We start from the raw sequence: 20913 nt of genomic DNA, 5'->3' as shown, positions 1-20913 counted from the left end.
AGCCGGGTCTCCTCAGAGACGATCGGGAAGCCGTTGCTAAGGTCAGCCGGGAAGCCGTTGCTCCGCTAGGTTACCAGAGGGACGCTACGGCGGCTCTGACAGGTCAAGACTCTTCCGCGCGCCAGTTCTGGAGCTGCAAACCCCGCTCCTGTTCACGGCATAGTAAAGTACGCGCGGAGATGCGGCACTGCGCAAGCTCGTTTCAGCGCGTGCGTTTGCAAACGTAGGCAGTAAAGTAGTAACATCAGAACAGCTGAAAGTCTTTAGGACTAGGAGTAACTTTCTGGATCCAGGATGCAGTACAGCGTAAGATGAACTTTTACTATGTACATAACTTGAGAACAAGGAACTTACTAACCCAGTCAGCTCTCTCTCTGCTCATTTTTGCAAAGTCCTGAGGAATGGGTGCAATAACCTGGGTAGCCCAGGTGAACCTGATCTCCTCAGATCTCAGAAGCTAAGCAGCGTCTGCCTTGGTTAATAATTAGAGAGACCTCCAACGAAGACCAGGGTTGCAGAGGCAGGCAATGGCAAACCACCTTGTTTATTTCTTGCCATGAAAACCCCACCTGAGTCAACTCTGACCTGAGGGCACTCTCCACCACCACTGGTATGTGTGGAACTTTTAAGCACCGCTTAACAGTCAGTGTCCTGGCAAGGGGAAAGAAGTTCCTTGCTGCCTGAGCACGTCCCCAAAACAAATGCATAGGACTTGCAACAGGTGTTCCATGTGCAATTTGTTTTTGCACAGATGATTGCTAGACTGCAGCCAAGAGAGGGTTAACAAGGGTGGTTTCAGGTGAGCAGCTGTACTTGTCTGCAAAGAGCAAGATTTAGGTACAGGAGCACCTTAATGACCAAAAAAGATTTCCAGGTTGTAAGCTTTTGAGTCAAAGTTCCCTTCTTCAGAAGTATAACCCCGGTTAAGAAGACAGTGTGGTTAGAACATTGGGCAAAGGGGAAATGGGTCAAGTCCCCACTGCACCAGGAAGCTGTCTGGGTGACCTTTGGTCACACACTTTCCCCTAAATCTGCTTCAGAGTTGATTGTGAGCCCTCTACATTAAGGGAAAACTACCTACCCTGTTCCAAACCTAGGGTTTCCAAACTCCAGGTGTTGGCTGGAGATCTCCTGGAATTACAAGTGATCTCGAGGATGGAAGCTTTGAAGGGTGGACTCTATGGAATTATACCCAGCTGACATCCTTCCCCAAACCCAGCCTCCCTAGGCTTCATCCCCCGAATCACCAGGAATTTCCCAACTGGCAACTCTACCAAGCTCCTGTGGAGGACAGCCAGGATAATGTCCATAAGAGTAACCCCTGCTTAACATTGCTTAACTCCCACTGGATTGTTGCCTTACGGTCATTTCACTTATAGCTGTAAGCAGGGTGTGCCACTCAGTGAAGACAGCTGTGTGTGTGTGCAATGTATGAGAGGATTTTCAAGCAGTAGAGGCAGGATTCCTTCACCAGCAACTTTCCCCCTGCTAATTGCTTTTGCAAACGAAACAGTTTGATATTGTAAGGAGGACTAACTAATTCCCCTACCCCCACCCTAGCATAAGGGTGCCCGATGTAGTGCCCTGGGCACCCAACACCTTTCCTGACATTCAAGTGTTTTTAGACAGGGCCAGGTGGGGGTTTTGCCCTGCAGGGCTTCTGAGTGGTTTTGCAGATTTAAAGGCATCCTGTGAACCGGAGCTTCTGCCTGAAATGCTGAACAGGAACTATCAGAGTTATGCACAACTTCACTCCCTGATATTGTGTGGTTGGCCCCTTCCCCTGCAACAGCCATTTTGTCATGGCACCCACCCCCTAGTATCAGACTTCCAAAGGTGCCCGCAGACTGAAAAAGGTTGGGGACTCCTGGCCTAGAATAAGTTTTCACGAACATCTCTGATACCAGTAAGCATAAATTGATTTCCAAGGTATAAGCTTTTGAGAGTCAAAGCTCCTTTTGTCAGATAAAACAGCTTTGACTCTCAAAAGCTTGAAATCTAGTTGATCTTTAAGGTACTATTGACCCTGGATCTTGCATTTAGACTGTAGATCAACACAGCTGCCCACCCTGAAACTATCTGCTGTTGGTATTTGCTGTAGCTATCTTCCTAGGATTATTCAGTGAGTAAGTATGCACCACAAACTCTACAAAAGGAAAAGCAGCAAGCTGTGTGTGTGTGTGTTTAGTGAAACTCAAAATTATATGTTTCTCTAGTCTGCTGTTTATATTTTGGTGCCCCCTTCAAAAAAATGCACTCAACAGTCCTACGTTTTTCAGTCCAAAGCCCACTGAGGGTCTTACAAAGAAATTTTTTTTTTTGGCTTGTAGATTCAAAGGAGTTAGCCATGTTAGTCTGTAGTAGCAAAAGAGTAAAAAATCCAGTAGCCTTTAAAACTAACCAACTTTATTGTTACATAAGCTTTTGAGAGCCGTCAGATGCATCTAACAAAGAGAGCTGTGGCTCTTGAAAGCTTATGTTACAATAAAGTTGGTTTTAAAGGTGCTACTGGAGTCTTTACTATTTTTGGCTTGTGTGTTGGTCACACTTAAGCTTGGTGCAGTGAATTCTATCACTTCTGTGTCTACTTGGTTTATCACAGAAACAAACATGATTGAAACATCACAAAAGAATGAAAATAGTACAGTTGCCTAATCGAATTATTTCCTTTAAGGGTATTTAAGAACACTCCTCACAAAATGCCGGACAGAAATAAATTTCATAAGAACATAAGAACATAAGCAAAGCCATGTTGGATCAGGCCAGTGGCCCATCCAGTCCAACATTCTGTCACACACAGTGGCTAGAAATCCAGTGCCATCTAAAGGACTGTCAGTGAGGCCAGGACACCAGAAGCCCTCCCACTGCCTTCCTTCCAGCACCAAGACAACAGAGCACCACCTCCCCACAAAGAGAATACCATCTATCTCCTGTGGCTAATAGCCACTGATGGACCTCTGCTCCATATATTTGTCCAGTCCCCTCTTGAAGCTGGCAATGCTTGTAGCTGCCACCACCCCCTGTGGCAACGAATTCCATGTGTTTATCACCCTTTGTGTAAAGTAGTATTTTCTTCTATCTGTTCTAACCCGACTGCTCAATAATTTCATAGAGTGCCCACGAGTTCTTGTATTGTGAGAAAGGGAGAAAAACACATCTTTCTCGACCTTCTCTAACCCGTGCATTATCTTGTAAACCTCTATCATGTCTCCCCTCAGTCGTCTTTTCTCCAGGCTAAAGAGCCCCAAGCGCCTCAATCTTTCCTCATAGGGAAAGTGTTCCAACCCTTTAATCATTTTAGTTGCCCTTCTCTGTACTTTTTCCAGTGCTAAACTGGCAACATATTTCAACATATTTCACAGCGGGGGCTACCGTAGTCTTTGTGGTGCTACTTTTTATTCCTGTTTCCGATAATTACCTGTATCTCTAGACACCTCACACACTGCAGAAAATTCCTCCAGTAGTTATCACCAGGACAAGATAGCAAGACCCAGATATTGTCCAAGGTACATGAAGAGTTAGTGATGAAATTAATAGTGACACTAGGATGCTATTTTCAACATGGGAGAAACAGGATATTGAGCAATAAAGTTCGACATACATCTGTGCAAAATGAAGGTCACTTTCAGTGTGGTAAACATTTTAATAGTTAAAGGTATTGAAACTAACAGTACTCAGAAATCCACTCATGTCACAGTTAGAAGTGATTTACTTCATTTCATTGCTCTGAATGGAAGAGCAAAGCACACGCATAAATTTTCCCTACAGAAAATTAAAGGAACTTAAAAGTGCTTAAACCACAGGTGCAGTGTACTTTCCAGTGCTCAGCTAAAAACGATCAGTAAGACTTGCCTTTGTGACTGCCATTTTATTAATTTAAATTAACAAAAGGTACATGAACATGGGTGCGAGTTAAGTAGACATCTGACACAGCTCTTAAGAAGTCCTAACTGACGACTTGTCATGTCTTGTCTTGCAGTCACCTTATCGAGTGTTCACCTGCAAAGGAGGAGAGAGAGAAATCGTTGTGTGAAGCAGGGTATTTGACCATTATATTCCCATTCAGCTGTTCAAGATGTTCCTCAATCTCTGTTAAGAACATCTTACATTCCAGCCATCATGACTGCTTTCGTTCCCTCTCTTAAGTCTTGAGATTGAGTTGCATCAGTTTTAGTAACAAATTCCGCAAATCCGTTTGTACTCAACCCTAGGAGAGGAATTGTCATTTCGGTGTGATGCTCTATCAGTGATTTAAAAACTAGGCTCCACTATGCTAAGAATCCTTGGACAACAAAACACCTGGAAAAACCATTGGCTGGTATTTAAAACTTTGCTTACCACATCATCAATCTTAAGAATACTGCGGACAGTTTCTGTAGCCAGGGTCAGAGCACTGATGGAGACCAACAGAGGCTGGACCACCAATTCTTCCAGGATATTGGAAATCCCACCCTGCAGTTCAAAGGAATATGTCTCAATTTCGAAGCAGTAACTAGTGTCAATAATCAAGATGCTTTCCTAGATTTATGGAGATTCCAGAGGAAATCCAGCAGGGGCTTCAAACCACCACTGGTAAACTCTTCCTCCAGCCAGAGGCTGCCAGTAGCTAAACAGATCAATTAAAAATTATCCAGAAATAATTTGCCACTGTGAAATATATACCTTAGATAAAGGTACTCTTGGCAACAAGTCACTCATAGCTCTCTCAGCCCTACCCACCTCACAGGGTAATTACTGTTGTGGGGATAATAATAGCATACTTTGTAAACTGCTCTGAGTGGGCATTAAGTTGTCCTAAAGGGTGGTATATAAATCAAACTTTATTATTATTGTTATTATTTTCTCCAGGCCAGGCAGCAACCCTAGCCTTAAAACTTTGCTTTTCAAGTTTCTTCCCCTCAGGGAACCCTTTCTGCACTGACTGATCAAACAAAGAGCCCCTGAGCGCATTCTCAGTTTATCAAGAGGGCTTGCTGCTCGAGTCAAACAGCGTGTTTAGAACATGGCCAACCTCTTCCTGAAAACTCAGTAATGGGGGCTTTTTTTGCAAGCTTCTGGTTATTGTTACTATTCTTGTCAGGGAAACCTGAGTAAGTTTTTCAACAAACCTATTTCCTAAAAATATAGTTTGAAAATTGTTTTGTTGGTCTTTAAGGTGCTACTCGACTCAAACCTTGCTCTTCTACTACAGATCAATTCAGCTACCTACCTGAAACTATGTTGAAAAATTCTATCTGTATATAATTCTGGCGAGTTTTGGGATGCACCTTCCCCACCCCGTGTCATTTTTGCAACTGTATTTTTAACTTTGCTCAGTTAATCTGTCACAACTGCACTGCAATCATGGCAGTAAAAGATTTGCAAGTTATTGCCAGCAGACCTCTTGAAGGTGGATACATTAAACAAGCAGGTTTATAATTACCCAAATTGTTTCTGTATAAGAATAATATAATTATGGAAATGGATGTATTAATTGAATGGACATTTTTCCATCTGACTTCAGGCAATGAACAGCACAGATAGTTCTCACAATTGTTCCTTTCAACATGCTGCTAACTGACATTAAAATCATTCTTCTGCGTGAACTGTAATGCAAAAAACAGCATGGAAGAAACTGGAACCACAACCCAGCTCCAACTTGTTCACCAGTAGAATGGCGCTGCTTCAGCATGCAGAACTCTGCACAGGCAAGTCAGAGGGGTTATGTTTCATGACTCTGCAACTTACCTTTCTGACATTAATGCCTGCAGTTCTCTCTCCCTGAGCATGCCTGTTTCTCAGCTCGGTTACAGTAGTAATGGGATTAAGGCCTGCATTTTCTGCCAGGGTAGACGGAATAATTTCCAGGGCTTCTCCGTAAGCACGGACGCAATACGACTCCATGCCGCTCAATGTGCGGGAGTACTCGTTCAAGCGTAATGCCAACTCAATCTCTGGTGCTCCGCCACCTGCAATTAGGGCTCTGAAACAAAGCATTTAACAAGTTTTATGTTTTAGAAATGGTACACATTAGATGGAACTCATTTTTAAGGGTCCACAAAGCCGATGCAGTACCTTTTCTTCACCAAGCAACGGACAACACACAAGGCATCGTGAATTGAACGTTCAGCCTCTTCAATGACTAGTTTGTTAGAGCCACGCACCACAATGGTTACAGTCTTCCCCGGGCTAGCACAACCCGTCACCTGCAATACAAAGACTGTTCTAGGATCACTGTTGCTACTGGAGACTAGAACCTCTACAACAAAAGCAAACACTGCAAGTTAGCAAAGAGCTGAAAACAGCTTCAAGTTATTTTGACAAATTTCTACTGAGAACAGCATCAGAAGGAAGACTGTTCAATTTGTATGTCACACAGTAGCATACAAGGTTGAGAATTAAACTGTTGTGCAACCTCATGGCCTAAGACATTGATGGAGGCAAGCATGCCTCACTTACAGTTTTAGATTATTCAAACTGATAAGTATTCATTTTATAGTGATTTCACATTTTTGGCAGAGAAACCGAACTAGACAGCAAGGGATGTTTGATCACTGACCCTTAGACTCTTGCTTGCTGGAATATTAAAAAGTTAAGAATCTACTAGAGGAGATAATGTAGAGGTATTGCATGCCACCAATCTGTGGCCAGCACACAGCAACACTTCTTATGAACCTGGCCTTGTGCGTGTACTGCTTGGTCACACAAAGAGAGTGAGTACAGGAGATTTAATAAGAGGTTGAATACTGATTGCAGTGATGGACTGCAGACTTCCCTCGCACCCTGGGTGGGGGTCTTATTCACCATCCATGTTGCACCTTCTCCTGCCACTCAACCATGAGGAATGCTTACATTCATTTATGCCCCACATTTCTCCTCAAAACCCCAAAGTGGCAAATCAGAAGCGTCTTCCAGCAACCCCTCCTGCCGAGGAAGCTGCAGCTAATGACCATAAATTCATGCCTTCTTCAACTGTTTTAATGAGTTTTATGCAATGCTACCCATAAAGGATGCTCCAAGGCATCAGCTGATGAAGAATGCAGCATCCTGCCCTCTTTTCTGGCTCGGTCAACAGAAGCATATTATTTGGGCACCAGTTTCCTCCTGTCCTCCAGGAGCAATTCCAGAGCCTGGTTTTCACATTCCTAAAACTCTTGACACTCTCGCTTACCTCTGACCTGCTAACAGCATCACGCTTTGCACAGCAAAGGCACTACAGAAAGGGCTTCTCAGTGTCTAATTTAATGAAAATCCCAACCCACAAAGACAGCAAGCGACAGCACAGTTCAGAAACAGTGTGACAGCTGCTGGAGGGCCACAGCACTAAGTAGGTACAAAGTTTTAATGCGGTGAAATTTTATCCAGCGTAATGAACCCTTGAGACCTGTTATTTGCTTTGAAGCTTCCTAACACTACAGGCTACACACACCGCTCCCTAAAGGAAGGGTCTGCGCCTTACCTTTACTAGCTTTCCAGAACCGTTTAAATTGACCTCTTCAGCCAGTTCAGCAGAGCCAAGCATATCACTGATGAACTGATCAATATGAGCAACTGGCTTGGTTCCAATAGTCTTTAAAAAAACACACACACACACACAAATATTCAATGCTGTACAAAGATTAAATATACTCTATTTCAGTGTTTCCCAATTTGTGAGTCGGAACCCAAAAGTGGGATGCAAAGCCTCTGAAAGTGGGTCGCAGGCAGCTCCTGCCACTTGCACCCTTCTCATTCTTTCCTCTTCTTCCTCTCCAACTTCTCATATTATTGCCTCATATTCCCCCTTTGCGACAATAATAAGGGGAAAGGCTGAAGAGTAGGTGAGAGCTGTTCAGCTCGTGGAAAAGCAAGAGGAGAGAAAGAGGAGGGTAAGAGCACAGGCTCTGTGTTGGTGCCGCTTCTTCAGCATCCCAACCTCTTGTCCAGCCCCTTGAAATATCTCACTGCCCTCTACCTGCTTTGGGAGATGTACTTCACTGAGCCACTTGTCACTCACCTCTTTCCCAACATCTGCCATCTTCCCCCATCTCCTCAACCCAGCGCCACCCCTCCCCACCCCGGCATTGTTTTCTCAATCTCTTGAGCCAGCCCTGGAGGGTCACCGTATGAAATAAATTTGGACTTGTGGGTCACCATACCAAAAAGGTTGGGAACCACTGCTCTATTTTACATGACAAAGCAGTTCTCTTGCAGAAGCTGCCTCTAGTGAGATGTCATCAACTTCCAAGGGGAAAAAGGTGAGGTAAGACCAGCCTTGTGTACAGTGATCTGGGTACACGTGTAAAGCTAAAACATAGCTTGGCATTACACAGTCAAACTTCAGTTTGCACGCTCCTTTCACAGTAAAAAGAGCAAGAGTCCAATAGCACCTATAAGACAAACAAAATTTGTGGAAAGGTGTGAGCTTTTATGAGTCACAGCTCACTTCTTCAGATACCATTCAGATACGCTACCACAGCTGCTACTGGACTCTTGCTCTTTTCTACTGCTACAGACAGACTAGGAGTCTCTCTACACAAGACATCTTACATGGGGACAGTCAAGTATAGGGAGATGCAATGTTAGCCAGGAAGCATAGTTTAATTTCCATTTCACCTCTCTCCACAAGGGTAGTTTTAAAAGACAGCCGCAAAGATCGCTCCTCAGAGGGTTTGTTAATTTTTTCTTTGCCTCTGTCAATTTCGCCTCCCCTTTGAAGAAGCAAAGATGAAATTAACAAACCCTCTGAGGAGCAATCTTCGCACTCTGTCTTTTTAAACTACGCTTCCCAGCTAACATTGCATCTCTCTACACTTGAGCATCCCTGCAGCGCCGGATCCAGGGTTGCCCACGCCCAGGGCAACCCTTGGCTTACTGCCTCGCGATGCATGATGACGTCACTTTGGTGACATCATCACGCAGGGTGGACGGAGGCAGCGTGTGGGGCTGAGAAGCCGCCCAACCCATTCGCCTCCCCGCAGGCGAATGGCGCGGGCGGCCTCACAGCCCCCCAACGCTGCTTTTGCCTGCTCTGCAGGACAGGAGGCAGCCGGCTTGCCGCGCACCCCCTGCCCTGCAGGGCAGGCGAAAGCAGCGCGGGCGGCTGCGAGGCTGCCCACACTGCTGCCTGCGCGCTCCAGCAGCTGGAAGCTGCTCCCGGTGCCCCCTCCCTGGCAGTGCCGGGGGCAGACTACCCCCCTGCCCCCCCCATAGATCCGGCCCTGCATCCCTGTGTAAGATGTCTTGTGTAGAGAGACTGTAATATAGCTGTAACCTGTGTGGGTTACAGTAAATACTATTGTAACTCACTCAGTATCTCAAAATCTGGCTCTGTCTGGGGATGGACGTTCCTGAACCCATCCATTTTGCTGTGCTATGAAGCCTGACTGATTTGCCTCTGTGACCAGAGATTTTGCCTTTTGCCTTCTTGACAACTTTGAACATCTACTTCTGCTTTGAGCATAAGTTAGAGCAAATAAAGTTATAGGTATTTTTGTTTTAATCCTCACAATCTGTCTTGTACATTTTGATGTGACCTTGCTCCTTAATAAATAATTAAATTATACTTTGTCTTTGGGTGTGTGACTTTGGGGTCTCAAAACTCAAGGTACTTTGCCGAACCCATTTTTGCAAGTTCTCGTGAACCACCTACTTTGTAACTAACTTTGGTTGTGAACTCTGCCTGCAACAATATTCTTGCAAGGTAGACTTTGCTACATTTAGCTCCCTTATAGGCTTGGAGGGTGTCCCTCCCCTCCTAAAGCTTTGGGAACGCTGAGGGTCTGGTGGCAGAATTTGAGGGCATTTGAGGGGCTTTCTTTCTCTTGCCAGTTTGATAATTTGGTTTAGCCCGGCTGATAGACCTTTGCTGGCTCTGCCCCTTAGCTGGGTTGAGGCACCAAGGGCCTGTAGCCGTGACATGGCTACATGGCATCTTGATCTAACTCCTTTCACAGGTTTCCCTCCTGCTATTCCCGCCCACAGCAAACCACAGCTTGCAATTACATCTAAGCCTGCAAATTTAAGGTTTCTGCAAACTCTGCTTGGCATTATGTATAAGCCAGCCCAATGAACAATTCCCAGTGGATTTTGCCAATTCTCTCCCCCTGCAACACATACACACACACACAAACACATGAACACACACAGATTCTGCCCAAGCCTGGGATCAGCAATTCAGAGGGTCTGGAGATAGGAAAGTTGTGCTTTGCAGGCAGAGCTGCACTCACTGCTCACTGGACACAACCCAGTGTTTTCCCACCAGAAGAGTTGTGATGAATCTGCATCACAAAATTCCAGGGCACAGTCATTCAGTGCTTATGACCAACTTCAATGAAAGCACAGACAACATACCAATATAGTATTAACAAACGATAAAGCACTGCTAGGAAACAGGACCTGCTTACCTTACATATAAACTCGATGTCTTCTCTTTCAATGTCTTTAACTACCATGATCTTCATTTTGTTCAAAAAATGTAAAGCTAGATCACTAAGCGCATCCCTGGAATCAAGAGAATCAATGATCATGAAAGCTACAAATCTATCACAAGCCCGTCATTTGTTTCTGAGACATTATTTACTGAACTCAGATCTGTCCGTGAAAAGCACCACAAAAGTGGCAGAAATTTGAAGTTCTGGAGCTTTTTGAGTTTAGGAGCTTGTAAATACAGCTTCCGAGATATAACCTGCATACTGTTCGAGGGGTGGGGTTAAAGGAAAGAATCTCAGAAGAAGCCTGAAGGCTTCTTCTGAACCGCTCACAATTCAAAGGCAACATTAATTAGAACTACTGGAGGAAAGCATACCGGAGGATGGATTTCTGAATAAGCAGCACGTTGCATCCGGCCTTCTTAATTTGCTTCACAAGATTCAGAATGTAGGCTCTCTCTTCACGCAAGACCCTGTCCATTTGAGTGTAGTCAGAAACAACAATCTGGTTGTCCATCTAACAAAATACAAATATGTATTTTTAAAATATTAAATATGTACACTTTCTTGTAACGTGAGGCTGAGTATGAGCCAAACAAGACTACGCCTTTTTATGTTTTCCAAGCCAGCTTAAGGGGAAGCCTGTCAGCAGCTGTGCATTCATCACTGCTCTTTTCAGGCTCATATACATCAAATCACAGGCCAGTTTGCAGCAGACGGTGTAGTGATGTATGACCACTGGGAGTCTTTAAATTTATGGCAACTAGGAAGATTTTGGCTGATCCAGCAAGGCACATTTTTAAGGAATGAGTCAACCTTTCTTTTACACTTTTGACATAATTTTATCAGGAAAGTATTGTTTTTTTAAAAAAAAAACTTTAATTAAGCTGTCAAGATATAACGCAGTTGCCCATGTATAAAGATGAAATTTAGAAGAAGTTTAACTTACATCTGTCTTTGGAGCTGACAAGCAAAACTGAATGAGACCGATCTTGGCTTTTTCCACTCGGGTTATACCAGTGTTGGCTAATTTCTGAGTGAGGACAAGCCCGTCAACCAACTCACAGTCATCGATTGTTCCCCTGGAAAGGTGTACAACATGTGGAAGTCAACACACACTGCTGCACATTAAAATGAACACCCCTAGATTCCAGAGTGTGCATCTCTGGAAAGTCACCACTCACCCAAGTTTTTTCACAATCTTGATGTCTCTGAGATCCACGCTGGTGGCTGTCATTGGATCTATCACCTTCATCACTGCATCCACACTCATTGGAGAAAGCAAACTAGAATACTGTGATACAACCTGCAAGCATTTAGGGAAGAGCCACATTTCACTTAGCTCATCTATCCTCAGTTTTCTGCAGTATTTTATTTATTTAATTTTTGCATTCAGAATCTTAAACAACTGGAAATGGTTTTCTTTTTCTCTTCCACCCCCTCCCCAACCAGCATGGAAACACAACCATGCAAGCTAGTTGAGTAAAATGCTGCAGGTTCGAATCTAGGCAGAAAGAATATTCAGTTGTACAGGATCTTTTGTTTGTAATCCCACTGGGTTAGATCTCTTATATCCTATGCCACTAAAGGCAATGCTGTGCACCCAGGAGGAGGAGCTGCTGTTACTGGAAGAGATCCACAGGAGCTGTGTTTGCACAAGGCACAGCAAAGATGACAAATAGGATCTGCATCTCTTCCCTATTCTCCAGTTATTCCTGATTTTGAACAAGATCCTTCACAGGAGGGAATCAGAACAACACTAGGTAATGAAGTCGTGCCCTTGATGGGCCAGCTTCAGATGCTACCCCTCTCTCTCCTTTCTATTCTTCTGAGTTCATGCAGAGTACATACATTCAATAAACAGTATCATTTCACTGAATTCTTATGTCTAAAGTATCTGGATACAAAGGAGAGAAGAGTTTCTGTACCTATACTTGTTCGTGCAAAAGTGAAATTAGACAAGTGCAGGACAATACTGAAATTTCCAGTACTGAAAGGGCTCCAGGGATCTCCATTCCTACTTGCATCCAATGAAGGGAGCTTGACTCTCAAAAGCTTATAACCCTGGAAAATCTCATTGGTCTTTAAGGTGCTACTGGACTTGAATCTCGCTCTTCTACAGCAGACCAACACAACTGACCATAAATCTTCTAGCTTTTACCACTGTTAATCGTGTCATTCCAATAGCCTAAAATGGGGACAGGGTGAGGAAGACAACAAACTCACCCCATTCATTAGAACTGTTACTACTAGAAGTTATTTACAAACCTATAAGAGAGCCCTCCTTTGCATGTGGCTATCCTCAAGAGGGAAAAAAATAACACTGTATTTTCAGATATGACAAATAATATCCCTTCTGCTAAATGTTCACTGGCATTAGGCTTATCTTTCTACAAGTGAGATTACACTGGATTTCAATGGAGTCTGCCTCTAGGCATGCATGTTTAAGATTACTGTTTTATAGGTCCAGCCTGCATGCATACTTGCGAATAATACCTGATTACTTAATACACATATTGTAACTCAACGATACTTAATCCTGAGTAGAAATCCTCAGGATTGGCAGTAAAATTGAGATCAATGGGTTTTTTACAAGTAAAAATAATTAAAAGTGAAACAGCAAGTGATCTGTACGTTGGTAGCATACACTGATAGCATATTCAGATGAGTTTTGTTTCGTGCATACCGATAATGAACTGATTTACTGATAAGGTGGTGAAAGCAAAGTGAAGCTGACAGAACGGAACAGCCCTGCTTTCCTCTTCCTGATGCAGCCCACTGGCATGGGGCTGCTGGGGAATAAGGACCACCCCCACTCCCCAGAACAGCCCGAGGGACAGGGCAGGGCATGGAGAGGGGAAATCAGGGGAAATCCTCCTCCTCTGCTCACAGAAGTATCATTATACCTCTGATCTAACCCAAAGTAATTCACAACATACATTTTATACTTAGGAAATCACTTTATAGGTGGAGCTCTTCACTCAAGCACACAGCAGACAAATCACATGGTGGGGGGATATCACACAGGATATGAATATCATGACAAATAAACCCAGCTTTGTTAACGGAGGCTATGCGGAGCATGCCGGCAACATTTTCCATAAAGAGATCAATACAGTTTTTGGCATGTGAAGAGTTCACCGTGATTCCACAGGGACTCTTTTGCAAGGCAGGAGAGCAGATGATGCAGCCAACTTGCTAAAACTAAGCAGCTCTGAATCAGGTCACTGCTTGGATGGGTGACCAACCATCTGGAAAAGACACATTAGCTGCCTCGAGATCCATGACAGAAAAAACGCAGGATTCAAGTTTAATAATACACCTAAACAGATACCTTGCTGTTTATTCAGCTGCATGCTTTGCTGAGAGGCACTCTGAAAGGCACAGAGACTCCAGAGTCCTGCTGGCTAACATTACTACAATTAAAAGAGGAAACTCAAACTGTGCCATGTTCAAACCACAACAATACATTCCCCATATCAAATGCCTGGGCAAACAAAATTCTGCAGTCCTTTGAAAATATGCAGAGGGTGCCACTAGGATCACATTTATCACACAGTGAGTTAATGCAGCCACAGCCAATTTGTACTGAAAGCACAAGGTGGAAATGCCTGCCAAGGGCTCTTTGCTGTGCCTACCTTTGAATTCAGGGCAGTGGTGGCACTGTTCAGTAGAGTTTCTCTGTCACTCAGTTCAACAGGCTGCCCCATGCCGGCCAAAATTTCAACGCCCTTCTCCAATGCCTTCTGGAATGACTCAGAGATGATTGTGGGATGAATTCCTATTTGGAAGTTGAGATCAGGGTGGATAAAAATCAATGATTTTTTTTAATTAAAAAATCAAGATTTTTAAAAATTAGAACAGATTTTTAAATAAAATGTTTTTGAGGAAAAAATCTATCTAAAAATATTTTTCTATTTAAGATACATTATAATCCAAAATCATAGATCCAGAGGAGTTAGCTGTGTTAGTCTGTAGTTGCAAAATAGTAAAGAGTCCAGTAGCACCTTTAAGATCAACCAATTTTTTTTGTAGCATAAGCTTTCGATGCATCTGACGAAGAGAGCTGTGGTTCTCAAAAGCTTATCCTACAAAAAAGTTGGTTAGTCTTAAAGATGCTACTGGACTCTTTATTATTTTATAGTCCAAAAGTTATTCATCATGAAATAAGGATTAGTTTTTAATTATGTAGCATGAGGCTGTATATTCATGCAATGTTTAAATTTTTTGGTAAATGAATTCCATTAATCCATTCACAGTGTCCTACTCTCCCAGAGATTTCTATAAGATTATTGGGTAATTTTTTCCTATCTAGAAGATATTATCACAGACACTTGGTGTTACAGTTCTCAAAACTGTAAATTTGTAAAAATGTTAATTTGTTAAAACTGTAAATTTGTAAAAATGTTATCAAATAAACATACAGAGTTGAGAAAAAGGCCTTAATCCCATTGTTCCATTGCAAGTCTAAATACACAGATTATTTTTCTCCTTCCAATAAAGTACAGAAGAAAAGGTGTCCAAATATGAATGATTAACCTATTAAACTGGAGACAGTTCACCTCACAATCGTTTCATAATTATCTCTCTACGATGGGTTTCTAACAATATAACCAAATCAGTAATTTTTTGATATAACTGTAAAATTAATCTGAAAACTTATTCTAAAAAATGAAACCTTCATCTGGTTGTAAATATGAAGATTATAACAGTAAGAATGAGTCTTTATGTAGAAAACTATGATTTAAATCTAGTCTTACTGGCTGTTTTTAATCGTGATTTAAATCGATTTGATTTAAAGCAAATCCACCCTGGTCAAGACACATGCTTATTCAAACCATTATCAATACTTAAGACCTTAAATTAAGTCATCTGTAGAAAAAAAAAACCATTAACACATCAAGTATCTTATACAAACTGCACATTAAGATTCAGTTTCCAGTTCTGTAGCACAAAATGTGCACACATTAATTAATAGATGAACTCCAGTGTTCCAACTCTGCCACGCGTCCAGAGTGGGACCATACAATAATCTGTTTTGCAGTGCCCAAGAGAAAACAACATGCATTATCCCTTTCAGCTCCTGCTCTCTTGGGCATGGGGGGGGGCATAATCCACCAAACTACACTTCAGGACCACCTTAACAGACAGTACCCAAGAGACGAACAACAGATAAGAGGACTTTAGAAGCGTTACAAAAGTGGACGCAGTTGGCAGGAGTTACAGTCAGCAACATACAATAACGTACGAAATGGCAAAATTAACATAAGCAGCAATGATAAGCAAGCATGCCAGGCATAAACATGGACCAAGCTAGACACTCAACTCTTTAAGTCCACACTGCACTCAGGCATATCACCCAAGGCTGGCATGTTATTCAGCCTTATAAAGTGCCCTAAGTCACCCTCAGGCACACCAAAATTCAATCTTCTAGCCTGCCTACCTACACATACCCTTGGACAACAGGGAAGCAGGGGGTGTTTACTAACACTTTCAACTGACCAAACTTTCCTTCTGTGGTTGTTTAGAAACTGTACTTAACTTGCCCAAGCAACCAAACAAAAGGTTATCATACAACAATGCTTTTGATTTTTTTCCATTTTAGAATGGATTCCAATGGGCAGGCTTTACTTTGTCTTGTGCATGCAATTAAAAAAAGACCCACCTTTCTGAAGGAGCCTGGAACATGCTTCCAAGAGAGCCCCTGCAATGACTACAACAGAAGTGGTGCCATCTCCAGCTTCGATATCTTGCGCTTTGGATAACTCCACCAGCTGTGTAGGGGCACATTTAAATAGACACACGTAAGTAATTTGCACCAAAAAGCAGAAGAAAAACGTAATTTGGCATCAGGTCAGGAACAATGCAAAATTTGGAACTTGGAATCACTTGCCATTTTGGCTGCAGGGTGAAGAACCTGCATCTGCTTCAGGATTGTTGCGCCATCATTTGTGATCATGACATCCCCTTTGCCATCCTGGATCTGGGAAAGCACAAGCAAAATCATTTTTCTACAGGCAAGTTCAAAAGGGGAGGGGGTGAGATCCAGAAAGCAAGCACAAGTTGACACATGATACATGGACACATGTAGCTGCCTTATACGGAATCAAACCACTGGTCAATCAAGGTCGGTCCTGTCTACTCAGACTGGCAGCAACTCTCCAGAGCCTCAGGTAGAGAGATTTCTCACATCACCTGCTACCTGATCCGTTTTAACTAGAGATGTTAGGGACTGAACCTGGGACTTTCTGCATGCCAAACAGATGCTCCTCCACTGAGCCACAGGCTCTCCCAGAGAGCTATCATAAGGAAAGCTGGATTAAATTTAGAAAAGGTGGAGTGAAAATTGGTGGAAGGAACATTAACAATTTAAGTTATCAGATGACACCACATTACTGGCAGAAAACAACAGACTTGAAAAAACTACTGATGAAAATTAAAGGAGAAAGTGCCAAAAGAAAGACAGCAGCTAAACATCAAGAGGACAAAAGTAATGACTACGAAGGAATCACACATCTTTAAGGTTGACAATGAAGAAATTGAAATTTGTAAACATTTCCTATTTCTTGGCTCAATCATCGACCAAAAGGAAGACTGCAATGAAGAAAACAGAAGTTTGACACTTCGAAGGACAGCCATGAAGGGATCTAAAAAAAATTCCTTAAATGAGTGTAAGAAAGTGCCACTCGGGACCAAGATCAAGATGATTCACATTATGTATACTTTACTATGTACGTATGTGAAGTTTGACAATGAAGAAAGATGACAGGAAGAAAATAGGTTCATTTGTATTGTGGTGCAGGAGTTTTCTGCCAAAAAGACAAATAAGTGGATTCTAGATCAAATCAAGCTTGAATTCTCCCTAAAAGTTAAAATGACAAAACTGAGACTACCATACTTTGGTCACATGAGAAGACTCACTGGAAAAGACAATAATGCTAGAACAGGTGGAAGTCAGTAGGAAAAGAGAAAGACCCAATGTGAGACCGATTGTCTCAATAAGCTACAGCCTCCAGTTTGTAAGACCTCAGCAAGACTGTTAATGACAGAATGTTTTGAAGGTTGTTAATTCATAGAGTCATCATAGGCTGGAGACAACCTGACAGCACATCACACATACACATCAATCCAATATTCAGCCTTTGCCCTTTCTCCAGCTTTTCCTTCCTGACCAGCATTCTTTGTCATATGAAAACAACAAAGGGCAGTTTCATGCTTTTCATGGCAACGTTGCTTACTAGGCTATATTGGTATTTTCACAGCAAACATTAGATGCGCAAATGACAGGTGTACATCTTTAAACAACAGATGTATGTCGACCTAAAACCCCTTTTGAGCTGTGGCTCCCCAACACATTTGAGCAGAGATATTTTTCATTCACATCTGAGGAAGAGACAGGCATACCAGCTGCAAATACAACTGCACGTAACTTGTAAAGCAGCCAGCAGTCTCTCCTGCAACATACACCATGCATGTGGGTTGTTTGTTCCCATGTGCTTCTTTTTATGCGTCCCAATCACAGTCCTCTACTTTCTTCCATCCACAGTATACACTCCCTCCTTCCAGCTACTCCTTGAACCATCTCTCCACCTAATGCCCCTGCATACTTTCAATCCACATAGCACAGTGTGAATTTACACACAAGCCACAGTTCACCTTTTAAAAATTGGCTACAGTAACCTCAAAAAGGATTTGACTTACCATTTTATCCATTCCTTTTGGTCCAAGGCTTGTCCTAACAGCATCTGCAACAGCTAGTACAGAGATGGGTGGAAAAGATGATTTTCTATTTCAGCTGACAAAATTTCTTTCCACTGCTTTTACACAAAAACTAAGAAATTAAATGTCTAAAAAAGTGAACCTGTAAAAACTGAAGAGCTTAAACCTCTATTTTAGGGACAAATTTACTAAACAAAAGTAGCAAGGAAAACAAAACTTCTAGAATACAGCACACTGTCAGTTCTCAGCTGTGAATGACAACATGACAACACTACTGACATACTTAAGCTGATGACCTCCACACACAACAATTAACGGTCTTTTTTTTTTTACTAATAAAAAGCCACACCCAGAATAATCTTCCATAGAATGATTGCTTTTTTCAAATATTTTAATTTCAGTCATGTTATATTAATATTCAGAAAGTAAAACTTCAAAAAAACACCCATCTTCTATAATTAATGGAACCATACAATGATTAACAAAGCTATACACATCCAAATAAGAACCAAACATCCCACTGATAATAACATTTCAGTGCCATCACCACAGAGGGTACATTACAGAAAAGTGCTGAGCTAATATTAATATTCCCCTAGGACTGCAGTCCCATGGAAGTAACAGCTGCTGAAACCTGCAACTACCTGTTCTTAAGTCAGCATGCACAGAACCGGGCTGTCAAAAAAAAAAATTATCATCCTATGCAGTTATTTCAGCCCAACTCAGTGACTGCAATGGAATAACTGCAAAGGATTACACAGTATCACACATCAGCTTTTATTTAATGTGCTTTCTCTGGATACAATTCAGTTCTATTCTGTCAGCATTGTCTGCAATGACACACAGCAGAGACCAAAGTTATTTATTTAAAGGAGATTCAATGCCAATTTCACCATTTTTGAAAAATGCAATACAAACTCAAGGTGATGCACACAAAGAGTGCTTAAAAACATTCCCTCATCCAGTATATAGGAACCCCAAAACTTATGGCACAACCTTTCATGCAACGTAACACTCCTAGCTAAACATTCACCAGGATTTATTCACTTAATTTATACCCTGCTATTCTCCCCAATGGAGACCCCCAAAGTGGCTCACAGCATTGTCTTCCTCCACTCCATTTCACGTTTACAACAACCCTGTAAGGTAGGTTAGGCTGAGGTCATCCAACAAGCTTCCATGGCAGAGTAGGTATTCGAACGTAGGTCACCCAGACCCTATCCTGACCAAAGAGCTGGTGTGCTGTAGTAGATAATGTTGGAATAGGATCCTGGAAGACCTGAGTTTGAATCCCCACTTCTAACATGGAAACTCGCTGGGTGATCTTGCACCTGTCAAACACTCTCAGCCTGGCCTACCTCACAGAATTGTTGTGAGAAAATGAAAAAGAACGATGCTTTATATTTGACCAGTTTCTGTACCATGCATCTGACGAAGAGAACTTGATTCTCGAAAGCTTATGCTACAATAAATAAAATTGGTTAGTCTTAAAGGTGCTACTGGACTCTTTTTGATTTTTTAAGCCACTCTGAGTCCCAACTGGGCTGGAAAGCAGGATATTAATAAATAAAAGCAAACACATTCCAACTACTATACCACAGGTGATTCTTCCAATTTTTTTTAGTTCCCACAACTATCCTGTGTAGCAAGTCAAGCTGAAAGAGGGCTGGGGTGTGGCTAAATGGGTAAATCCCCTTCCCATCAAAAAGCAGGGGGGGGGGTGCCTTCCTCATTTGCTATTACCTCAGGCCAGCCATCCTCTTTCAGCCTAACCTGCTTTGCAGGGTAGTTGTGAAGAGAGAAAGAGTAAGAAGAGAAAAACCTGAGAGAAGCTCCCAGGCAGGATCAAGAAGGGTGTCCACCTCCAGATTAGGAAATTCCTGGAGATTTGGAGAATGGAGCCTGGAGAAGGCAGGGGATTGGGAGGAGCGCGCCATTGAGGCAAAAGCAGACATTTTCTCCAGGGGAACTGATCGCTCTGGCTTGGGGATTGGCTGCAATTCCGGGAGATCTCCAGCCTCCACCTGGAGGTTGGCAACTTTAACTACAATGGCTCCAGAGCTCCAAGACTCCTGCACGACAAGGAAGGTAGGGCAACCACTCCCTCCAGAACAATGGAACAGCCCACTCCCGCCTTCATGGGGACAATGGACTCGCCCGCTCCCTCCGCGGCCTAGCGCCCCATTACCTTTGCCAGCCGCGATGTTGCTGAAGCGGATCTGCGAAGGCTTGTCCCTATCCTGGTAAGAACCCCGGACCCCACCAATGCTGCGATTCCCCGCGCCAGCCGCCATGGGGCCGCCTTTCGCGATCTCTGGCATGGCTGCACGCCGCTACGCCTCAGAAGCCGCGGATGAAGACGGATTCTTCTCTTCTCTCCAACTAACGGTCCCTTTCCGGCGCGAAATTTCCAGAAAGCGCGACGGCAGCCGGAGGAGAAAGGGGTCCTTCTAAAGAGCGAAGGTCGGCGCGGAGATGACGTCACAAGGGGAAAAGGGTGGCATTTGCAGATGCCGGGGGAGAAGCGCGACGACGGTCAACAGCAAAACCGGGGGGGGGGGGAGCATAAAGGTTTATTATGGGTTTGTCCCATAACCCGTGTTAACAAATAACGAGATCGAACCGGCGAATGAGATAGACACCTAAGAGACTTCTCTTGCCTTATACTCTCTGTAGCCTTCATTGGGAGGCTGCTAGGCTTGCCAATCTCCAGGTATAGGTCAAGGTAAAATTGAGAGACACCCCGGGAAAAACCTAGAATCAAGAGACTGAAGGAAATATCCACAACCGGGGGTATATAGTGAGA

At 43.0% G+C, this 20913-nt stretch overlaps 1 protein-coding gene across 1 annotated transcript; it reads right to left on the bottom strand.

The window, feature by feature from the left end:
- Positions 1-3852: 3852 nt before the first annotated feature.
- On the bottom strand, positions 3853-20547 carry CCT4 (chaperonin containing TCP1 subunit 4). Its single transcript, XM_054986347.1, has 14 exons — positions 20296-20547; positions 18090-18142; positions 16282-16371; positions 16054-16162; positions 14027-14169; positions 11573-11694; positions 11338-11470; positions 10766-10905; positions 10365-10461; positions 7439-7549; positions 6055-6185; positions 5728-5962; positions 4339-4452; positions 3853-3999 (listed from the first exon to the last, which is right to left on the bottom strand). The coding sequence occupies exons 1-14, from the start codon at positions 20426-20428 to the stop codon at positions 3985-3987; spliced, it is 1626 nt and encodes a 541-aa protein (XP_054842322.1). The 5' UTR covers positions 20429-20547; the 3' UTR covers positions 3853-3984.
- Between the last annotated feature and the right edge of the window lie 366 nt (positions 20548-20913).

The sequence above is a fragment of the Eublepharis macularius genome, chromosome 1 (assembly GCF_028583425.1).
Source record: "Eublepharis macularius isolate TG4126 chromosome 1, MPM_Emac_v1.0, whole genome shotgun sequence".
Classification (NCBI taxonomy): Eukaryota; Metazoa; Chordata; class Lepidosauria; order Squamata; family Eublepharidae; genus Eublepharis; species Eublepharis macularius.
Note: the sequence above shows the minus strand (reverse complement) of the source record. Positions and strands in the feature narration are given on the sequence as shown.